General features: G+C 40.8%; 1 protein-coding gene across 3 annotated transcripts in view; it reads left to right on the top strand.

Annotated features, from left to right (window-relative positions):
* LOC116326307 (heterogeneous nuclear ribonucleoprotein L-like) overlaps window positions 1-23,450 on the top strand; it is a 58,740-nt gene that overhangs the window by 6,152 nt on the left and 29,138 nt on the right. Inside the window, exon 2 of one of the 3 annotated variants that reach the window (XM_031747519.2) lies at window positions 22,739-22,857. The exons of 1 other annotated variant lie outside the window; for it this stretch is intronic. In XM_031747519.2, coding sequence (XP_031603379.1) covers window positions 22,739-22,857 — 119 coding nt within the window. Of the gene's footprint in view, window positions 1-22,738; window positions 22,858-23,450 lie in introns of those variants that run through there. One more of the 3 variants, XM_039614041.1, reaches the window with a different exon arrangement.

Here is a 23,450-nt window from a genome sequence, read left to right as displayed (position 1 = left end):
CCTCCAAACCACCGGCGTGTCTTTAGATCCCAATCTCTGGCTTTCTTCCACAGCATGTCTTTTGTCCTGTCTTCCTTCTCTCATCCCAACCGGTCATGGCAGATTGCCGCCCCTCCATGAGCCTGGTTCTGCTGGAGGTTTCTTCCTGTTTTTTCCTTCCTGCTGTCTCCAAAGTGCTTGCTCATAGGGGGTCATATGATTGTTGGTTTATCTCTGTATGTATTATTGTAGGGACTATCTTACAATATAAAGCAACTGATTTGGTGCTGTATAAATAAAATTGAATTGAATTGAATAGAATAGAATTGAACTAAATTGAACTGAATAGCTATTGAATATTATCATCAGAATCAGAATCGCGTTTATTGACCATGTATATGCGCAGACACATACAAGGAATTTGGTTCCGGTAGATGGTGACTCTCAAGCACAGCAATGTAAATCTCAACAATGTAAGCAACACAATACACACACACACACACACACACACACACACACACACACACATGTGGCTCTATACATGTACACATGCATACACAAACATACACAAAGCTGTGTAAACCAACCATAAATAACCAATCTAAATCTTATATAAAATGCAGGATGACAGAAATGAAATGAAGTGAAATAAATACCACAGAATGTACATAAGGTGCAGTTGCAGTCTGGCAGTGGGAGCAGTGTGACAGTTCAATTGTTTAGGAGGGAGATGGCGAGGGGAAAGAAACTGTTCGTATGTCGGATGGGCCTGGTCTGCAGGCTTCTATATCGTCTGCCAGAGGGCAGCAGGTCAAAAAGTCTCTGTCCCGGGTGTGAGGGGTCTGTGATGATTTTCCCTGCCCGTTTCCTGGTTCTTGAGAGGTACAGGTCCTGGATGGAGGGCAGGGGGGCGCCGATGATCTTTTCTGCTGCCCGTACAGTCCGCTGCAGTCTGCGCCTGTCCTGTTTAGTGGCTGCTCCATACCAGACTGTGATGGAGGAGCAGTATTGAGGGATGTCTCCTGAAGTCCACTGTCATCTCTACAGTCTTAAGCGTGTTCAGCTCCAGATTGTGCTGACTGCACCAGAGTACCAGCCGCTCAACTTCCTGCCAGTATGCAGACTCGTCACCATCCTGGATGAGGCCAATGACAGTGGTGTCGTCTGCAAACTTTAGGAGTTTAACAGCCGAGTTCTTGGAGGTGCAGTCATTAGTGTAGAGGGAGAACAATAGTGGTGAGAGGACACATCCTTGAGGGGCACCAATACTGAGGGACCGAGTTTCAGAGGTGATCTCCCCCAGCCTCACTTGTTGCTTTCTGTCTGTCAGGTAGCTGGTGACACGCTGAGCTGGGAGAGTTTGGAGGAGAGAAGTTCAGGCACGATGGTGTTACAAGCCAAACTAAAGTCCACAAACAGGACCCTGGCATAAGTTCCCAGGTGGTCGAGGTGTTGCAGGATGTAATGTAGCCCCATGTTCACTGCATCATCCACCGACCTGTTTGCCCGGTAGGCAAACTGCAGGGGTTCCAACTGGTGGCCTGTAATGTCCTTCAGATGGGCTAACACCAGTCGTTCAAAGGATTTCATAACCACAGAAGTCAAGGCGACAGGTCTGTAGTCATTCAGTCCTGTAATGGTGGGTTTCTTGGGGACCGGGATGATAGTGGAGCGTTTGAAGCAGGAGGGAACTTCACACAGCTCCAGGGATCTGTTGAAGATGCGGGTAAAGATGGGAGCCAGCTGTTCAGCACAGGTTTTGAGGCAGGAGGGTGAAACACCGTCTGGTCCAGGGGCTTTACTGGGGTTCTGTTTCTGAAACAGTCGGCTCACATCCTGAGTGTGTATTCTGAGTTTCAGGGAGAAGGAAAGGGGGGTGAGAGGTGTGATGAAGGTCGTTGAGTCAGGATTGGGGAGAGTGATGGTAGTCGTTGAGTCATTGTTCATGGTGCTCCACACCAACTGAAAGACAGCAGGAATAAATAGGAAACGGGAGAAATATATACAATCCAGAGGTATACATACAAAATGAGAAATATATACAAAAATAAGAGAAAGGCACACATTGGAGAACAAGTTGCAACATGCTTGGAAGTAGTGCAAAGAGAAGACAATCTGAATAGAGTCAATTTGTGAGTGGTCTGAGTGATAGGGGTTATTCATACCATGGCTCCGATTGGTGAGATGAGTGGCCAGCGGTAAGGTGGGATATGGGGGGGATAGTGTTTGTTGACAATGGCCCAAGGGAAGAAGCTGTTTGTGAGATATGGTAACTGATTTGGTAGCTCTTCCCTACCACCCAGAATCTAACTGAAGTATGTGCAACATTCTTCCTTCTTCCACTTTTTACAACTTACTACTTACTTCTTAACGTCTTTAACACCATCAGGTGTACCCAACACCTCCTTATCACCTCAATTTCACCTACCTGTCCATTAAAGTCTCCAATCTCTAGTCTCTCCCCCCTGAGGACACTCTCTACCACTCCATCCCACTTACTCCAGAATTTCCTCCTTCTTAATCCAGAAACAAACTTTGTGGAGAAGAATCGCCATCACACTTTTAATTTCCAGCTTCAAACTCATCATCCTGTCTGACACTTTTTACCTCCACAATGGAATTCACATTCTTTCTTCAAGATTATCCCTTCTCCATTTTTCTTTCTATCTACACCATGGTAGAACAGCTTGAATCGACCTTTAGTTGTCTTGGCTTTGCTTCTCTTCCACCTGGCCTGCTGTGACACAATATATAGTGGTAGCTTGACCCTCATAACAACTCTAAGTGGGCTGATTTTTTTCTAAGTAATCCTCCTGGATAATTGAGTTAGGGGTGTGGTTGACAGATGTTTTGAATGAAATTTGCTAGACTTCATCACTGTGTGCCTGTTGTCGCCGTATTTTGGAGCATTTTTAATAGTTTATGGTTGTGGATTTTCTTTGTAATACAGACCATCCAAGATGTTTATGCTACAGTTTTAATGAAGGCAGTTCATTAAAACTGAACGTGTTTTGTTATCCATTACTTTGCACTGATTAGTTGATGTTTGTGTTTCTGTGTTGCACTAATACAGTTTATGAATGTACCTTTCTAACCAAGGTAACTAGCATTAGCTGCAAAATTAGGATGCCTTTCTTTCATCCATATAAGATAAATTCTGGATCCAACAAAAGCAACATGATAAACAAAACACTAATGTTCAAAATGCAGAGTCCAAAACCAGTGGTCAATGTAATGGTGCTACATCTATATAGCATTTTCAGCTGTTGTTAATTGCTTCCCCCTTTGTTCTGCCCTCACCTCTGATCAGTTTCTGAATTATCCTTCCATGTGTATATTATAGATCTTTCTCTTACTTTTGTCTTTTTTATTTATCTGGAGTAAAAAACATAGTTTTCCTGCCTGGCATAGCGTGACAGCTGTGCACCTAGGTAAACTATTTGGAGTACTCTGATAGAAACCGCACTTCAGCAACATATTATCAAAGACTACAGTGAAGTATCCGCTGTAACAAAAGCAGTAAACCGGCACTCCTTATATAGACACTGCAAATGTTGCTTGCTTCCTATTTCAGCATTTTATAGATGAACAATCATACACTTCTTTCCCATGATTATGCATTAGTTAAAAATGTGGTAGTAATTATGGATTTTCACTCTTTGTCGCATGCTGTTGATTCAACTGATATCTGTCTTGGCCAGGAGACTTTTGGAAACAAGACTTTTAATCTCATATTTTTCTGGGTTAAAAAAGTAAAAAAATATTATGGAGACGTGACAAGTATTTGCAGCAAAGTTCAAACTTTAAACCACACTTCAGAGAGTGACAGCTTTATATATCTAAAAATTAAACACATATACAGGAAGCTTGATATTATTATGCTGGTGATAATGTTAAAGTCATATCCTGAATGCTACCAGATCTAAGAGCAAGAGCATTTTTTAAACATATGATCTAATGTTGATTGTGAGGAAAATAATCCACTTTAAACTCTTTTTTTGTGGTTAAAACAATATATAATTGGATAAAATAAAAACAATATGTCATAAAATATTCAAAGATCTTTCCCGTGGTGAATCCAGGTTGTACTTGATTGTGTGATGGAAAATATAAATGATCTATCACCATGACCTTTTTACCTTTGTTAAAAACTGACCAAAGATAATATATTGAGTGGTATATAAAGGAAGAATAAGAACACAAAATTAGGAAAATGAAGAGAGAAAAGGTGATGAAGAGGGACGCAAAGGTGGGGGAGGCTTAAGAGGCGACAAGCACAATGTCACATAGAACTGTAATGATGCAGCAGTCTGTTGCAGGAAAGCAACATGTCACTGAATGTTCAGCCTCAGACTCTCTCTCACACATACGTACACTAAATAAAGACACATGCATTCACCAAAAAAACAAAGGTATGGTTTCCACGGCATTAGGGAAGTCATCAGCTTTATGTTGTCACAAACTTAACTATAATGTCACCATGGTAAACATATTCCAGTGCTCTTACCAGCACATTGGTAACACCTCTCCTACTCCACCAACACCATCCATAATTCAACCACCTGCCTCTTGTTTAATGTTGCTAGAGCAATGGATTCCTTTGTAGGTGTAGTGGAGCATATACTCATCATTTTGAGACCACAGTCTTAAATATTTCTGGCATCAACTGTTTTTGATGGCAGGGGCTGAAGGCTAATGAGCTGTGAGGATTTCACACATATGCATTGTGCCTACTAAACCTTTTCCTCAAGTGGATGATAAAGAGCTAATTAGAGACATTTATATTTTTATCCTGGGTTTTGTATGTTAGGCAAAATGGGCATAGCTCAAAAAGTTTTAAAAAAGAATCAACAGATGTCACAGAAGTAGATTCTATTCATCTGGACGTAGTATTTTCACTTTGTCCTGGAGTACAGAATCAACTTTCTGGGATGTCCTTACTTGGATGATTGAGCAAGCATCAAAATGTTCAACAAGTAAAACTGATCAGCAATCAAAGTTAACAGTAAAATCTACTGGTCTTTTTAGTGAAGCACTACAGTTTAAAGGTAAATCCTTTAACACTGAAAGTAGCTGAATTCTTGTCAGAAAGTTCTAATGCAGTATGAATTCAGCAAAATAAACCAATAGGTTAGCAATAAGTTTGTCTGAAATTCAATTTTGAATCGTCTTCAGAAGATTCGGACTAATCGTGTTCTAATCATGTTGGAAATAAGTGAATGATTTTAGAGGTTGTTGCTGTAGCTTGTCTGATCACATGAAAAGGACTTTATGTCAGCAGATCTGCATGTCCATACATGCAAAGTGCTGCACTGATGCTGTCATCAGACCTTCTAGACGTCATCCCCTCAGTGACTTAAAAACAGCTTGCGGCCAGTCAGACCTTGAGCGCGTTTCCTGCACAGAAAACTTACCGCCTCAACCTGCAGTATAAAAAAGGTCAGGCTGCAAAAAGTGTGATGCTTGCTCAACCTCTTCCTGAGACAGAAAGCTGTACTGTGAGATTTTCCGACAGTAGGCATCAGGTTTTTTTTTTTTTTGCAACTACACTCAACTGTGCTAAGACTTCTTCTGACAAATCTAAAATACTCTTCTGAAATAATCCGTTGAGGTGGAGCTTGTTTCGATTACATTACTATCATTGTATGTATGTTTTGTGCTGTGTTAATCAAATTAAAAAGTATTTGGGAAATTAAAAGGGCAAATTTGTCTTTGACGGCCAATCTAACAATATATATTTGACAAGAATGCACTTCCAATTTCATATAAGCTAAACTGCAAAACATTTTTCTTCTATTAGCAGTATGAGTAACAGGACCACTTACAAACTTTAGAAATGTCTTTGTTTTGTTTTCACTTATTGACCTTGAATCTTGTGATAATTTCAGATATCTTGATTCATATCACACTGCTGTGATATACAGAAGAGAAAAATGCATTAATTTTGTCTTATCTTTTCTGGCTACGTGCCACAAACCTGCGATGTGACAAATGTGATTTCTGCTGCTTCTTACTGCAGCTTGGTTTGCTGTGGACTAACAGCTGCACAGAGAAGATTAAATGATAAGTGTTAACATGGGGTGGGGGTAGGGGTATAGGAACGCTCTTTTTGTCTGTTTTTCTCATGGTTTAAGATCACTATCTGGCTTCCTGTCCTGACTCCTTTGTTGTTTTTTTATGCACATGTGTGTGTGTGTGTTCTTTTGTGGAAAAAAAACTGAGCACCAAGACTGATTTATTAAAAGAAAGTTAAAACTTTTGCAAAAGGATAAGTACTGCATGGACAGTCTTTGCACAAGCATTTAACCAAAAACAAAAAAAACCAAACAGATTGTGTGAACAATCTGTGTCTATTCACCAGTCGGGAGTTTAAATCCTCATGTGTCATGTAAGCATCAGTCTGATAATGAGGCGCATCATGGCCTTAAACACAGTTAACAGTTAGTTGTTTTCCCATCAACGCACACTTATCCTACTCGATTTTTACCAGTGTCTGGATTGCATGATGCCAAACCATTCATAATGACCACCTGATCAGAATTAGCCAGTGGTGTGTCCTGTAGATCTAGGCGAACGGATTTCAGATATAGCTACTATGCATTCATGTGGTTTACCATCTGCTTCTGTGGGGAGTAGTGTCTCAAATGTCAAGGTTAAAACACCTACTGTGTTTAACCCAGCTTGGTGTAGCACAGTGCATCTTTTAAGCTGCTCATACTAGACTGTGCTACTGGAAATGCCAAGTTAGTTGTTTTTTGCTGCAGAAGGATCAGAGATACAGAATGTGGTAGAGTAGCCCACAATGAATGGTTCGTCATTTTTTGAGGTTTTGGAATGGATTGATTCCCAGTAATCCTTTTCAGAGAGAGGGACTTACTGTCAGACGTGATCATATGTCTCAGATAGGTGACTGTGGTGGGACGTGGCCTGTGGCGCGGCTATGGGGGAGGTTGGCGCACCTGAGTAGAATCAGCACATCACTCCTCCCCTGCACATAAATGAACTAGGGCCTATTGTTGTGTTGTTGTTGAAGTGGATGTCGAGCTGTGAGCAGAGAGCTGCATCTGTGGTTTGTACAGCAACCGTGAATAAAGATGTCACTGAATGGTGAATCATGGCTGTGTCGTGCCTCCTACCTGTCACAGTGACTTTCTCTGACACTTATTGTAATTTGAAGAGACTCACCTTGTGACCATTCTCAACAAGGTATTTCACCAATGCTTTGTGTCGGTCTTGCAGACTTGCTTAGAAGAAAAACAGATGATCAAGTTATTGACATACAGGGAGTGCAGAATTATTAGGCAAGTTGTATTTTTGAGGAATAATTTTATTATTGAACAACAACCATGTTCTCAATGAACCCAAAAAACTCATTAATATCAAAGCTGAATGTTTTTGGAAGTAGTTTTTAGTTTGTTTTTAGTTTTAGCTATTTTAGGGGGCTATCTGTGTGTGCAGGTGACTATTACTGTGCATAATTATTAGGCAACTTAACAAAAACAAATATATACCCATTTCAATTATTTATTTTACCAGTGAAACCAATATAACATCTCCACATTCACAAATATACATTTCTGACATTCAAAAACAAAACAAAAACAAATCAGCGACCAATATAGCCACCTTTCTTTGCAAGGACACTCAAAAGCCTGCCATCCATGGATTCTGTCAGTGTTTTGATCTGTTCACCATCAACATTGCGTGCAGCAGCAACCACAGCCTCCCAGACACTGTTCAGAGAGGTGTACTGTTTTCCCTCCTTGTAAATCTCACATTTGATGATGGACCACAGGTTCTCAATGGGGTTCAGATCAGGTGAACAAGGAGGCCATGTCATTAGTTTTCTTCTTTTATACCCTTTCTTGCCAGCCACGCTGTGGAGTACTTGGACGCGCAGATGGAGCATTGTCCTGCATGAAAATCATGTTTTTCTTGAAGGATGCAGACTTCTTCCTGTACCACTGCTTGAAGAAGGTGTCTTCCAGAAACTGGCAGTAGGACTGGGAGTTGAGCTTGACTCCATCCTCAACCCGAAAAGGCCCCACAAGCTCATCTTTGATGATACCAGCCCAAACCAGTACTCCACCTCCACCTTGCTGGTGTCTGAGTCGGACTGGAGCTCTCTGCCCTTTACCAATCCAGCCACGGGCCCATCCATCTGGCCCATCAAGACTCACTCTCATTTCATCAGTCCATAAAACCTTAGAAAAATCAGTCTTGAGATATTTCTTGGCCCAGTCTTGACGTTTCAGCTTGTGTGTCTTGTTCAGTGGTGGTCGTCTTTCAGCCTTTCTTACCTTGGCCATGTCTCTGAGTATTGCACACCTTGTGCTTTTGGGCACTCCAGTGATGTTGCAGCTCTGAAATATGGCCAAACTGGTGGCAAGTGGCATCTTGGCAGCTGCACGCTTGACTTTTCTCAGTTCATGGGCAGTTATTTTGCGCCTTGGTTTTCCACACGCTTCTTGCGACCCTGTTGACTATTTTGAATGAAACGCTTGATTGTTCGATGATCACGCTTCAGAAGCTTTGCAATTTTAAGACTGCTGCATCCCTCTGCAAGATATCTCACTATTTTTGACTTTTCTGAGCCTGTCAAGTCCTTCTTTTGACCCATTTTGCCAAAGGAAAGGAAGTTGCCTAACGGTGTGTTCACACCGAACGCGATAGAGGCGGCCAGAGCGTCAGGTTTACATGTAAAGTCAATGGAAAGAGCGATGACACGCGATTGCGCGTCCAGCGAAAAATCGGAGGCAGATTTGCGTCGCGAAAACGCCAAAACGCCTGCAAACGCGTCGTCAGTGTAGCGCGTGGGCGCGTTTGACTCGCGAAAAAAACCAGCAGCGTGAATTTTGTGTTGCATTTTGTGCATACGCGTGTTTCGCCTCTACCGCTCGAGTTGGAAAATCTGAACTCCAGCGTCAAATCGGCGCCCGCGACAACCAATCAGGAGCCTGGTGACGTGGCTGTGACCTAGGTCAAAGGGCAGATCCAGCCAAAGCCCTTCATTCTTTAATGGAGGAAGGCTAATCAATGCCGTAGCAAACAACCCGGAGCTGTACGACACCAGCTGCTTTGTGTACCGAGACAGGAATATAAAGGACCGAGCTTGGAGGAAGAAATGTGAAGAGATCGGGCAACCTGGTAAGTTCATTAATTTCTCTTTTACATTTTTCACTGACCGGGAAGCCGCACAAAAGCTAGCAAGCCACCGCTATTTTCCCACTGATGTACAAATACCGTTCTGCTTTTATGCATGTTGTCATATAGGAATATATTTTGTTTATTAATAAACAGCACACAGTGGTCCCGCTCATCCGTCACTGCCTCGCTTTTTCGCTGATTTCTTTTTTTTTTTTTTTGCACAGTACAGCATTGCATTCTGGAGCCTGATTGACAAATCTCCTCCGTGCTGTGTCTCCTGCGCTTGTCAAATTTATCATGTTTTGTTTTGATAACCATCACATCCAATAGATAAAACAGCACAAAAACACCCATAACTATGACCCTCATTCGAAATAGACACCTGCACCGCGAGGGAAAAAGGCGCCTACCAAGTGGCAGGCAGACGAAGACAAAACACGGCATAATACTTTTACGTTTTGCAATCTACAAAGGTTTGCACTTTGAGAAACACATTGTGAGAACTGTGACTAATGTTCATGTGTGTGGGGAAAAAAGTGTATAGAGTGCGTGGCGAGGGGCTAGTTATTCTGACAACCCCTGCTGCAATAAATGAGGGACCACTGTATATACTTTCTCTATGACTATTGTATTCAACCTGTTAACATTTAATATTGTCTTGACAGAACCAACTGATTCTGCAGCAGAGCATCCCCTGTTGCTTCTCCTTGCTCCCCAGTCCCTGAGCTCCTGCTGCTGCACCCACAGGTATGCAATTGTAGCATCAGATGTACAGCAGCACTGATAGCTTTTTACTTGGTGGGATTCCCTTGTGATCACCTTTACTAAATATCTACAACTAATCTGATTATATCCTGTTTTTTGTTGTTTTTTTTTTCAATGTTGAAATTAAAATCTAGTAGCAGCTTTCTCATTTCTTTGTGTTTTGTGCTGTTTTACAGGCCCAGAGAGGAGGACAGCTCCGAGGCAGATGAGGGACTGGTCCCAGGACGGTCCATCGGTGGTGGAGCTGGCCATCCTGGTGTCCCTGAAGAGGCCACGCCAGTCTCCAATGGAGCATTTCCTCCTCAGCCTTGTTCCTGCTCTGGAGAGCAGCTGGGTCCGTTTTATTCCTGTCTCTCTGTTAATACTTATTCTATATATTTATGTTTAATGTTTTTCTGTTTGAGAATTTTAATATTATTTCAAATAAACTTTTATAATGACTAATGTCTCAGTTCTACTACACAGCAAATGTTGGCACACGACTTGACACATGTAGAATTTATTTCATATTATACTAATGACAGAATATACTAATACAGTGGGATGCAAAAGTTTGGGCAACCTTGTTAATAGCCATTATTTTCCTGTATAAATCGTTGGTTGTTACAATAAAAAATGTCAGTCAAATATATCATACAGGAGACACACAGTGATATTTGAGAAGTGAAAAGAAGTTTACTGGATTTACAAAAAGTGTGCAATAATTGTTTAAACAAAATCAAGCAGGTGCATAAATTTGGGCACCACAAAAAAAGAAATGGAATAAATATTTCGTGTATATCAATGTGTGTGTCTCCTACGTGATATATGGGGTGCCTTTGTCTGGACGTGTTTCCCATCCAGAGCTCCACAGCAGAGAGGAAAGTTCCAGCACTCCTGGAATCCCTCTGTGATGGACCGCCAGTCTCCAGGTGAAGGCACAGCCATGAAGTCGCCCACTAGACAGTCCCAGATGGCCGTCGCTACCTGGGGGGTGATCTGGCACACTGTGGACACACTGACTCTGAAACTGAACGCAATGGTCCTGAAGGAGTCCCCGGTGGCAAGGAACCTGGACAAAATTGTTCAAAATTAGTATTATGTGTACTGCAGTTACAAAATACATTATTCAAATTCCAAAACACTTTTGTGATGTCAGATTTAAATTACAAAACGTAAATCTTACATAAAACATTTTGTAATTATAAGGATAATTACATAACATATATTAGATATAATATAAAGCAGTCAGTTGTGTTTTGTTTTAACTTTAACATATCATAATTTGATTGGTAGCAACTTTTACCACTACAGTGTGTCAATCACTCATAATTCCTAGACATGTCAATCAGGTAGGAATGAAGTAAGACATTAATAGAAATAAAGAGTTGTATGTTGACATGTAGCCCTTTCCTTGCTTAAATCACTGTTAATATTTTTGAAAAATTAACCTGTGATAAGACAGCTTATCAAGATAGAATATGCTAGATAGAACCATATAACTAAAGATGAACCAAACTGTTCACAATTTTATCTAGCTCTCAGTTTTAAGAAAGGCTGCTGACCCCTGTTATAGAGTCTGACAGCTGCAAGGATTATATACAAATATTCAACTATACCAGAATTAAACCAGTTCTAAATAAAAAAAAAAGGAGTGAGTATCACTACAAAGATTAACCCACAGTGGTCCTCATACCACAGTTTGCTATCAGTAAACACCGACGGCATTCACTGATAGCATACCACAGCCATGTTAGCAGTGTATAAACGATAGTTTAGCATATATTAGCACAGGTATCAATAAAGGACTACCGTATTAAACACTTTTACTAACCTCAGGCAGATGGACAGGCGCTCTGCAGGTGGGATTGAGCGCCTGTAGTTGGTGTCTAGGCGGGCGATTCTGGGACCGACGCGGGACAGCAGGTCCTCAAACTGGGCGAGTGAAAGACGGTGATATCGCTGAAATCGGCCGTCATCCAGGCGCAGCTCCTCGAGCAAGTGGTGAAACTCACCAAACTGCTCACGCCTCTGGAGGACCTGATGGACCCAGGTACGGCGAGGACGTCCTTAACGCCGCTGCTCTGCTCTCCACAGTAAATAGAGAAGGGAGACTCTCTCTTCAAACGCTAGCTCGACAGCTGCCATCTAGCAAAGATACTGTCTGGCACAACTTCCTCCCACATCCCTCCCACATCCCTCCCACATTTCCGGTTCACGCGCGTCAAAAGATGCAATTTTGACGCGCGATGGATTTTTCTTGGACACGCGTTGAGGTGCGAATGTGCACGCGTCAAATTAGGGGCGTTTGGGGCGTTTTCGCTCGCGCCTATCGCGTTCGTGTGAACACACCGTAATAATTATGCACACCTGATATAGGGTGTTGATGTCATTAGACCACACCCCTTCTCATTACAGAGATGCACATCACCTAATATGCTTAATTGGTAGTAGGCTTTCGAGCCTATACAGCTTGGAGTAAGACAACATGCATGAAGAGGATGATGTGGACAAAATACTCATTTGCCTAATAATTCTGCACTCCCTGTATACCAACAATGTCAAATCCTCTGGAGGTTTGAAACCTGAGTTCTTTGAGTGCACTGTTAAAAAAGAAAAAAATTTGGGAGCCCATAGAGAGGGAAAGCAGAGCAAAACTGACTCCCACATAGCATGCAGGTCTGGCCCGGATCTGGTGTCAAGCCAGCACTGCTGGCTGACGTCTGGCATGGTAAGTGGTATGTCATCCAGATGTGGGCCAGGACTGGCATAGATGGCACCGTTTATGTGATGGCATGCCATATCTGGCCCGATTATGGTTTGGTTCATGTGGCCCAGGCTCATAGAAAACGGGTCTGACCCAGATCTGGCATCAAGCTGGCACTTCTGACTGACTGGTGTCATGGCAGGGTGTCTGTCAACCAGATGTGGGCCAGGTCTGGCAATGATGGCACTATTTATGTTCCTATTTTCCTATTTTAGTTAGAAGACCCAAAGGCCATGTTGCAATACTATACTGCTATGGTAGCCAACATTTCAAATGCAGGCTTGACAGGTTTGTGAGTATACACTTTATCCAAAACCTAGTGACGATTTACTCATGTTTACCACCAGGTGGCTGTAGTTCAGGAGGTAGAGCAGGTCACCTACTGATCGGAAGGTTAGTGGTTCAATCCTTGGCTCCTCCAGTCTGCATGTCGAGAGTGTGGATGTGTATGTAGTTAGGAAGCACTCAGTTTAGAGAAAGTGTGTGTGAATGTGGCATGTTGTATAGAGCACTTTGAGTAATCTGGGAGAGTAGAAAAGCGCTACATAAGAATCAGTCCATTCACTGTCTGAATAGAGTTTCATCATGTTACTTTTGCACTATTATGTTCCGGCATACGTTGTTATTACATGGCTTGATTAAGGTACACATTAGGCTGATATCTGGGGCCAGAGCTGAAACTGTTCTGGGCCAGCACAGGGCCAGCAGTGTGTCTGCAACTGGCCCTTGTGCTGGCCCATGTGTGGGCCGCCAAAGGGTTGTCATTCTTTGCAGTATGTGGGCCATGTGTAAGCACATTGTGTGGGCCAGATCCGGGCCATACCAATTTTGCTATATGGGCTGGAGGGACCAACCTTTATACTAAATTCAGATCAACTTGCCAGATCAGTCACAGAAAAGTATTTACTTTCTGGAGAAACTTGTACAAGTATGGTGGGAAGGTTAGGAACTTCAGGCCTCCCCTGTCTGTCATGCTTATCCATGTCTCTGCCACCCGTCAGGTCTCTCTTGTCCCCTCTCGCCCTCGCTGTTTCTTTCTTCCTTGCCCTCTTAGAGGTGTCTCTGTTCCCATGTTCTGCCTTGTTCCATCCCCAGTCTGTCATATGTTTTTATTGCGTGTTCCATGCTCTATCCGGTTGTTCAGTCTGACGTCACTGGCCGTGTCTGGGCCTAAACTCCGCTGCAGGTCCATATATCAAACGATCACTGTGGCATTACTGAGAGTTGAAAAACTGTCTAAAGTCTTTCATCTTTAATAAAATGATCAGTGTTCTGCTCTACCAGGTGTAACAATTGAGTTTAACATCCAGGCATCCATGAAAATGGAATTTATGACATTTAACGGCGTTAGAAGTTAGCAGGAAGTTAGCTCGCTAGCTTCTATCTAAATACAATATAGCATGTCCTGACTGCGGGGTTTGGAAAAAATTCAAGCGTACAGCTCTGCTATAACTTCCAACATAAATGAAGACAGAAAACTAAACAGCAGTGACGTTTGTAGGGTTACTGAAGTTTGGCTAGCTGGTATATAATGATGTGCTACGTGACCGCTAGCGACACAGCTATGTTAGCATAACATAAACAAGCTAACTTTTTTTCAACTCGATAAAAGTTAACCTGAGTGTTCTCGGTGGTCAGGAACAAATGTAATCGCATGGCAGGATGCTGTAAAAGGACTAAACTTCAGCCAGGAGAACAAGTGAGATAATCCATCCACAATACGAGGTTAGTCATTCATATACTGCTGCACGGGCTGTGCTGTAGTTACATCGTAAGGTTTTAAAAACTGAGCTTAAATAAATGATTAGCAGTAATAAAAGCCGAGGGAGGTCAACAGTGATCACTGACTGTTTTAGGAGCTTTTTGAGATTAAATAGAAGAAAATACAAAACATTAAACATGTTAACAACACAAAAGCCATATTAAACGCAGACTACTTTAGGCCCGGAAGTAGGATTCGTCACGTCATCACTGAACAACCGGATTGTCAAGCTCATGTCAGTCTGCGTCTCATTGTTTCCTGTTTTATTGTGACAGTCTTGTGTTCCATGTTCAGTGCATTTCAGTTTTGTTTCTCCACTCTCATTAGTTCATGTTCAGCTGTGTTCCCTCCTGTGGTTTGTTCCCTCATGTGTATTTATGTCTGCGTCTCCCTCTGTCCTGCGTCGCCATCTCCCTCATACCCAGCTGTGTTGGTTTAGTTTCCTGTATTCTCCAGTTCAGTTTTGTTGCTTCTACAGTCCAGCCATAAAGCTGTGTTTTTGTGTTAAGTCCTGCCTGCCAAGTCTGCTTTTTGGGTCCAATCCTTCCTGCCTCACACACAGTTCATGACATTAACAGCTTTTAGTGATGCTTACATGGTCTGAACTCAGACTTACGAGTCACCACTAATGAAGGAGTGCCCTTCATTTCCCCCTATATCATATTTACTATTTGCCCACAAGTGCTACGCAATATCACGCAATTCTGGAGAGTCAGGGGCCAACTGGCATAGCTCAAACTGGGTATACAGAGAAATGTTTTTCAGCAGGTGGACAGTTCTTACAACACAATCATTTACTGTTAGATGCTTCCCAAACACCCCAATGCAATGTTTACCCCTGGAATGTCAGTTTCTTCCCATTGTTTGTACGGTTGTACTGGTTTTAACCTTGGCAACATATCTTGACTATCATCTTGTTCAGTTTTTGTTCTGTAAAAATTGTTTTGTTCATCAGTGAGAATTACACTTTTCCAGTATACACTGCCTATTTGTACTCTCTCAGTTTCCTGTTTCTCTCTGTACATTTTATTCTCAAACTGTTCATTAGCTCACTGGGATGAATGATATGCAGCAGGGCTTTGTCGCATGTCTTCCCCTTTCTCTCGCTCCCTCTGCTTTTCTGTTCACTGCTCTGTGCAAAAAAATAAATAAATAAAAATAAAATAAAATATTTAAAAAATATATTTAAAAAACTGTTCATCAACCCCCTTAAACACACGTCGTGTTACATGTAGTCAGCTTGTTACTGTGTAGTCTGATGAATGTGTGTGTGTTGTTGTACAAGCCTCACCAGTTCATCACAAACAGGAAACAGCAATCTGTTGGAGTCTCTACTCATACGCTTACAGCAGCAGATCTGCATGATATTTAACCATCTGCAACATTTTGCTCACCGTGTTATTATCAAGTCATCTTTCCCTGACACAATGACAATTGTGTTGTAAATTGAAGTTTACACATAAACTCTCAACCCAACAAGTTGACTGGACAATATGGTGACAACAGGAATGTTTGTTTAAAAGATCCACTTTCAATATCTTTGGATTGTAAATCTCTTGTATATTGTTGAGTCATTGGAATATCTCCTGTTGCTACAGTTTTAATAACAAGTTTCAGTTTTTGATTCCAGTCTGCTTGTCTGATCACTGATTCTGTAGCATCAGATTTTTCCAAAAGTCAACCTGTTGTCCTGTACCCCAGAGCAGAAATTGTAGCAAGTGTTTATAAGTAGTGAGCTTAGCATTTGATAACAGGTGTGTTTGTCAGGCTTTTTTAGCCGTGATGTGAGATATGGCCATGTTTATAAGTGTAAGCTGGTCTTAATTGTGTCTTCATCAGTGTTGGGCAAGTTACTTTGAAATAGTAATTCAATTATAGTTACTAGTTACTTCTTCAAAAAAGTAACTGAGTTAATAACTGAGTTACAATATTCTAAAAGTAATTAATTACTTGGAAAAGTAACTATTGCGTTACTTAAAAAAAAACAAAGAACGTTTAACCCCCTGGGGTCCAGGGTATAATTGGCCATTTTTTTACTACTCTTGATTTTCTCTCCACATTTTACCTTTAAAAACTATTTACTTTGCCTTGTTTGGTATCATTCTTTTTAGCGCAACCTCACGTGCCTGAATTTACAGTAATGTTCTCATTTTGTCATACTGTATAACAGAGGTGGGACCAAGTCATTGTTTTGCAAGTCTCAAGTAAGTCCCAAGTCTTTATCCTCAAGTCACAAGTCTCAAGTAAAGTCAAGCAAGTCAGAGTCAAGTCGCAAGTCAAGACAGACAACTTTCAAGTCAAGTCCCAAGTCCGAAACTTTGAATTTCAAGTCCTTTCAAGTCTTTTTTTTAACCCTCTGGGGTCCCGGGTATAATTGGCCGTTCTTGACTACTTTTGATTTTACTTCTATATTTCACTTTTAAAATATGTTTTTCTTGCCTTGTTTGGTATCATTATTTACAGCACAACCTCAAATATCTGAAATTTGAGTTATTTTTTCATTTTGGTATACTATATTAGCACAGTTGATCTAAATTCAGACAAAAATTCAGAATCCGAGTAGAAAAAAGTTATATTTTTTACATGTTTAACGAATCATAATTTTTATAACTTGAAATGCAAATAGAAATTGTACATTTCTAAAAATTATGCACAAGTTTTGCAAACAACAAAGTTATATGGTACTATTTACCTAAAAATGCAGCCAAGGCCTCAGGCGTTTTTTATATAACCATTTAAATCTATTTACAGAACAATCAGGTGTGCTGCATCAAATAAGCAGGCACACAAATTATTTGTGCCAGTCCAAAAAATGTAGTTTGTGTTCAGTATAAGACAGAGGAAAACACCACAGGCCTAAACCCTGCAGGTCTGACAACTGGAGGTGCAACAGTCCAGTTTTCTATGTGGAGACAGCGTTTACACTGGAATCTGCCTTTGACAGCTTTTTTAGATCAAATATGAAATTCAGCAGTCTAACCGACACACAATACAAAAAAATAACTACACAACAAACTAACTATAGCCTCCAAACACGCTAAACGTCACTAATGTCTCACATATGAAAACTCGCTCTCTCTCTTTCTTTCGCTCGCCCGCTTTCAGTCGTGGGTGTCACTCCTAAAACTTCCCTTCTCCTAAACAACCAAATGTCACATGTTGCCTTATCATTTTTTGATTGGCTGACATGGTAAACTCTAACACCAATAGGGAAGGGTGTTTTTCTTTTTTTTCACTAAAGTGGAGCGCGTATGCTAGGCTGTCTGTAGAAAACGCCGTTTTTGTCTAGCATCCCTGTTGAGAATAACCTTTGATCTTATATTATTAGCTGTTGTTTATTTGCAAAGTATTTTATTTGATGTATTGACATAAATGACAGAAGAAAAAGGCCATGTATAGCAGGACTACTCAATTACACAGTAAGGTGGGCCAGATTTTCTAACCCAAAAAAATTTTTTTCCCTGGCTCAGACATGCAAAAGTTAAACACGACCATACACTAATTGCAAATTAAACACAGTGATTTTGAATTGTGATGTGATGGTAAAATAAATATTTGTCAGTCTAAACTGGGTTAAATCTACGGGGTTAATGATGGGGAGGAGACGGAGAGAGACTGAGTACAGCTACAGAACCCACTTTCTGAAACGGACCCTGCTCACCATTCACCGACAATTCTGAGCTAACAAGTTGCATGTTATTCTTGGATGCGCTTGCAGGACCGGATTTAAAATAGCATGACAAACATATCATACCTGTTAAAGCCAAACAGTATCATCAACGTAGCCCGAAGAACATTTGCTAATAAGATGAAGTTAGCTAAGTCAGCTATCTCATCGTAGCAAAAAAAAAAAAAAAAAAAGCACCACCTACCGTTCTTTATGCAACTTCAAATGTCGGACAAAGTTGGAAGTTGTTCCATCTCCGTCTGTGATTCTCTTCTTGCATGTTTTGCATATTGCATTTCGTTTTTTTGTTGACTACTTTGTAGTTTATGTACCCGAAAAGAAATTACTCTTGGAAGCATTTTTGGCTCGAGCGTTTTTGTTCTTGTTTTTTCAAATCTGGTTAATTTGATTGGCTGTGCTACAGCCCACGCTCACATACATACAGAGTGTGGTAAGAATGAATGAATGAATAAAGTGAATTAATGGTCCGCACTTTTAATATAATATGTATGTTAAATTTTAGATTTGGGTAAAATATCAAGTCTTTTCAAGTAAACAGGTTCAAGTCCAATTCAAGTCCCAAGTCACTGGTGTAAAAGTCCAAGTCAAGTCACAAGTCTTACAACCTTTTTTCAAGTCAAGTCTAAAGTCATAAAATTAATGACTCAAGTCTGACTCGAGTCCAAGTCATGTGACTCGAGTCCACACCTCTGCTGTATAACCAGAATTGATCTAAAATCAGACAAAAAACATGAAATCACAGTAGAAAAAGTTATATTTTTACTGTAACAACCATAAACATGTTTAATGAATCATATTTCATAACTTCAAATGCAAATATTAATTGTCAATTTTAAAATCCTATGCACAAGTTTTGCAAACAACAAAGTTATTTGCATCCATTTACCTTTACCCTTTTTTAAATAACCATTTCAAACTATTTACAGAACAATCAGCTGTTCTTCAATAAGATGCCACACAAATTATTTGTGCCACTCCAAAAAAATCATTTCTGTCCACTATAAAGGAGAACATCACAGCTTGATACCTGCAGGTCTGACAGCAGGTGTATCACTCCTGTTTCTACCTGGAGACAGCAGTCGCCTCATTGTTCTGAGACACAACACAAAACTATCCACAACACTACACACTAACTACACAAGACAGCACATTAACTACACACTCCAAACGCTAAACGTCACAAATCTCACATCTCAAAACTCGCTCTCTCTCTTTTCCTGCTCTCTCTCTTTCTCTCTCTCCCTCTCTCTTTCTCTCTCTCTCTCTCTCGCCGTCACTCCTAAAACTTTTTTTTGTTTTGTTTTTTTGCTCATAAGCAGAGAGTGCTTGCTAGCGCTAACGTGGCGAAACTATTGAGGAAAAAACGCCGCGTACATATTGTTTATCACGACTCTGGTTTTACGTGGCCTATCGACACAATTTAAAAACTGGCACCTTGTTGCTTTGTCTTTAAGTGGTCATGTGATTGGCTTACCACGACTACTTTATTCTTCCTCAGTCAAACAGCAGCACTCATGCGATTGTTTTGCCTCCTTAGCTCCAGGTGTTGTGCTAGACACTGATCGTGATTACCGTCCGCGGGAGCGCGCAGCTGCTTAAAGCTGTAGCGTCCAGATTACTTACAGCTACTTCCGTGCAACTGATATAAGATGCGGTAAGCTGAACACAGCTTCAACCGTCTGTTTGTTGAAAAATAGGTACGGACCGTGTTACCTTGTTAGTAACTGTAACGCCGTTGTAACGATAGGAATAGTAATTAGTTAGATTACTCGTTACTGAAAAAAGTAACGCCGTTACTTGTAACGCCGTTATTCCCATCACTGGTCTTCATTGCACACAATGATTGCGTGTGTCATTAATCTGGTTTTCATTGCGCATATGTCTGTCTTGTTTTTATTGCATCTGTGTCTCTTGTTTTACTTTTTTAACTTTTGTTGCAGTGTCTTGTCACCCTTCCCCTTCTCACACGAGTAAGCAGCCTCAGTTTCCTACTTTTCAGGACAATCCTTAGCCCAGTGACATGTGGCTCTCCACTGAAAACAGCTCTGTTTCTCTCTAACCTTATCCTCCTCCCCTGGCCTCTCACTTGTTCTGCAGTATTTTGTGTTTGGCACTTGTACATTTTGAGCTGTGTCATTTTGAGTTTTTCTTCAGTCTTGGCTTTCTTATTATTATTTTTCTTGCCATTTTATTCTCCATGTATGGCAAATCTTTCCACCTTAGACATTCTTGCCATCCCATTGTACACATATGCTTATACTTAGTCTTGTACTTGTACAGGTTTAAACACAAAGCAATCCCACAGATATTTCCCAGTTTGTGATTTGGGGGCATCTCTCCATCCAAGAGACAGTTTTAATAATGTACAGCTGTCTCATCCTCTTGTTGAATACAGGCCATGCAGTGGTGAAGTTGTCAGACAGTGTAGTTATGGCTTTGGTATATACTACTGTTCCCCTTGTAAGGTTGGGGGAAATGTTGTTAATGTTATCTGGCCACCCACTGCTGACTATTGACCAAACTGTTTGTATCCACTAAATTATACTGGAATTGGGCAATAAAGTCCTTGCTGTCCTCTTTGGGTCTGGCAGATGTTTGTAACTTCTCTCTTGTCATTTTCAGGCCACAGTCAGTGAACCAAAGCTTTCTATCTGGGCCCATGACTTCAACCATGGGCATTATGGTCGTCATCATTACACTTTTTTCCTGATTCGGTGATATAGGGAGAGAGAGATGATGCAATGGCTCCAGCGCTTTCTGGTGTGAGCTGGGCGTCTTTGTTGATTGTGACACTCAATTGGTATCTTTTTTTGGCCTTGCCTATGCACAGTTTTTCTTTCTTTGCATTTTAATTCATTCATCTTTAACTTGTATTCACTTTCTCATTTTCCATTGATTTCCAGCGAAGACCCTCTTTTGGGAATTTATGTTCACTTTTTGACTTGTATAATAACTGCAAAATTTCCTCACCATGTGTGTTTTTCATAAATTGGACATTTAGACAATTTTTATTATAATAAATTAGAGCCTGCTTTTCTGTTTTGAATTTTGAGTCTCTAGATTCTCAGTGACAAACAATATCTACTTCGGAATTCGGCACCACTAAAGTGGATGTTATACTTTAAGCTTCCGTGAGTCCGTTACATTCTCACTGATTTAGTCGTCAGTATGTGAGCATCAGTACAATATGTTAATCTGTGTATGCTGTCTGACCAAACACAGAACAATATCAAATTTCTTTCAAATTTCTTAAACCAAATTATTTCTCCTTAAAAATGAAATGGCTCTGTGGTAGTGGTAGTTCTCTTTCAAATCTTGCTCTGTGTCTCACTATGGGAAGTGCACTATGATGTAATCAGTCACGGAAACTCCACTACCACCACGTCTGTCTAAGACAGACCAATCATATGGATTGGGGTTCTTCAGCCCCATTTATAACATTTATAATAGCCATGGTTCCGCAGCAGGCATTCTCACTTTGCTCCCTACGAAGATCATAAGAGCCCCTTAGTGGTCCTGCACTAGGACTATCCATTGTTTGTTGATGGAACTGTCAAGGTGTTCCATAAACATGGGCTTTTACTGAGTTTAGAAATAACTGTTATAACACTGTAATTATATAGCTTTTATCGCAAGAATATATATTGTTGCAGACCTGCCTGTCTACCACAACAACAGAGTGCTAGACACTGTGCAACAAACAGTTTCACTGACAGCTATCAATTCTGTAACTATTGATAGCTGTCAATACTGAGCATTACTGATTAAGACTAAGATTATGGCTACTCCTCTTCTAATGAGGTTTATGTTCCCTCCTGAGATTTACACAAAGTTCTAGAGGCACACTCAGAGCTACCTTTTGCACCTGTAGAGTATATTGAGTAAAGTATCCTATTGCTAGCTTTGGCATCAGCCAAAAGGGTCAGTGAGGTAATGTCTGCAGTTTTCCCAATCAGATGTTTGGTGGTTTGATCCCTGGCTACTCCAGCCTGCATGCCAAAAGTCTTTGGGCAAGATAGTAACACCAAGTTGATCTCTGATACATATATTGGAGTATGATTTGTGTGAGTGCTAGATAGAACACACCTACATATGGAAAAAGATATTTGTATGAATGACAGTTGTAAGTGCTTTGAGTGCTCAGGTAGAGCACTATGTAAGAACCAGTCCATTCCATTTATTAGCTTTTCTCTACTTGCCATTTGCAGATGAGAGCCAGAACCACCTTAATTCACTATGCCTTATCCATACATCAAGCAATTATCTAGACAGGACTGAGTGGTTTAGGAAAAGCAACCAAATCTTTGTGGCTTTAACTCCTTCTTTAAAGTGAAGTCTATGTCTCGCCAGGGGTTGTCAGACTGGGTGGTAGAGGTCCAGTCCTCCAATCAGGTGGACCGCAGCCTTTTGTGCAGCTGTGTGCACATTCCATCAGATGAATGGCTGCCTCATGGGACCTTTTTAGGAATGTTTATGTAGGGGACACCTGTCGGCAAGTCCTTGAAGTGACTGGTCATGCCAGAGTTTGCTTACCATAGTGAGATACCGAACTCAGTTTTCAAAGAACCGCGGTTACGCTAGTAAGCAAACATTTTCTTTGTGCAAAGTAAAATTAAGAAAACATCTGAGTTCATTTTTATTTTCTCTACAGGATTGTTTGGATGACAGTCATCGCATCCCCCCATCTCCAGTTGTCCATGTTCGAGGACTTTGCGATGCTGTGGTGGAAGGTGACCTAGTGGAGGCACTTGACAAGTTTGGCAACATCTGGTAGTTCTGGTTTAACTCTAAATACTGTTGGGGCCATTTAAAAAATATTAACACGCTTTTATTTAGCTTGGAATTACATTGCACATTGACTTTGGCATCATCGACTTTTTTTTAATGCACACCTTGCAATGTACAGGCATGACATAATTTTCAGCTTGTGCTAGACAACTTGTTTAGCAAGCTGCAACCCTAAACTGTATGAAACAAATACCTTATTCCTGGTGTTAAATGACTAGAAAGACCAATAAAAAATTGGAAACATCCCTGACAAAAACTGACGTGCAAAGTTAGCATTGTCAAGTGGTGGGATATATTAGGTACCAAATAAACAGTAAATTCCTTAAGTTCATGACAAAAAATGGTCATGGATAAACATCTGAGCAACTTTGACAAATGGAAGAAGGCAGCCAGTGAATCACAGTTTCTTTACATTTATCTGGGAATGAGTAAAGTAGGATATACTAGCTAATGCACTGTTATTAACCTTGGGTGCTGACATTTGGGCTGTTTTTCTTTTGGCAAGAAACACACATCAAAATGTTGCTGTAGACTATGTAGACACATACAGTTGGGATGTCTAGCAGTCACACGCT

This window comes from Oreochromis aureus, linkage group 6, assembly GCF_013358895.1.
Source record: "Oreochromis aureus strain Israel breed Guangdong linkage group 6, ZZ_aureus, whole genome shotgun sequence".
NCBI lineage: Eukaryota > Metazoa > Chordata > Actinopteri > Cichliformes > Cichlidae > Oreochromis > Oreochromis aureus.
This window is presented reverse-complemented; position numbering and strand designations above follow the sequence as displayed.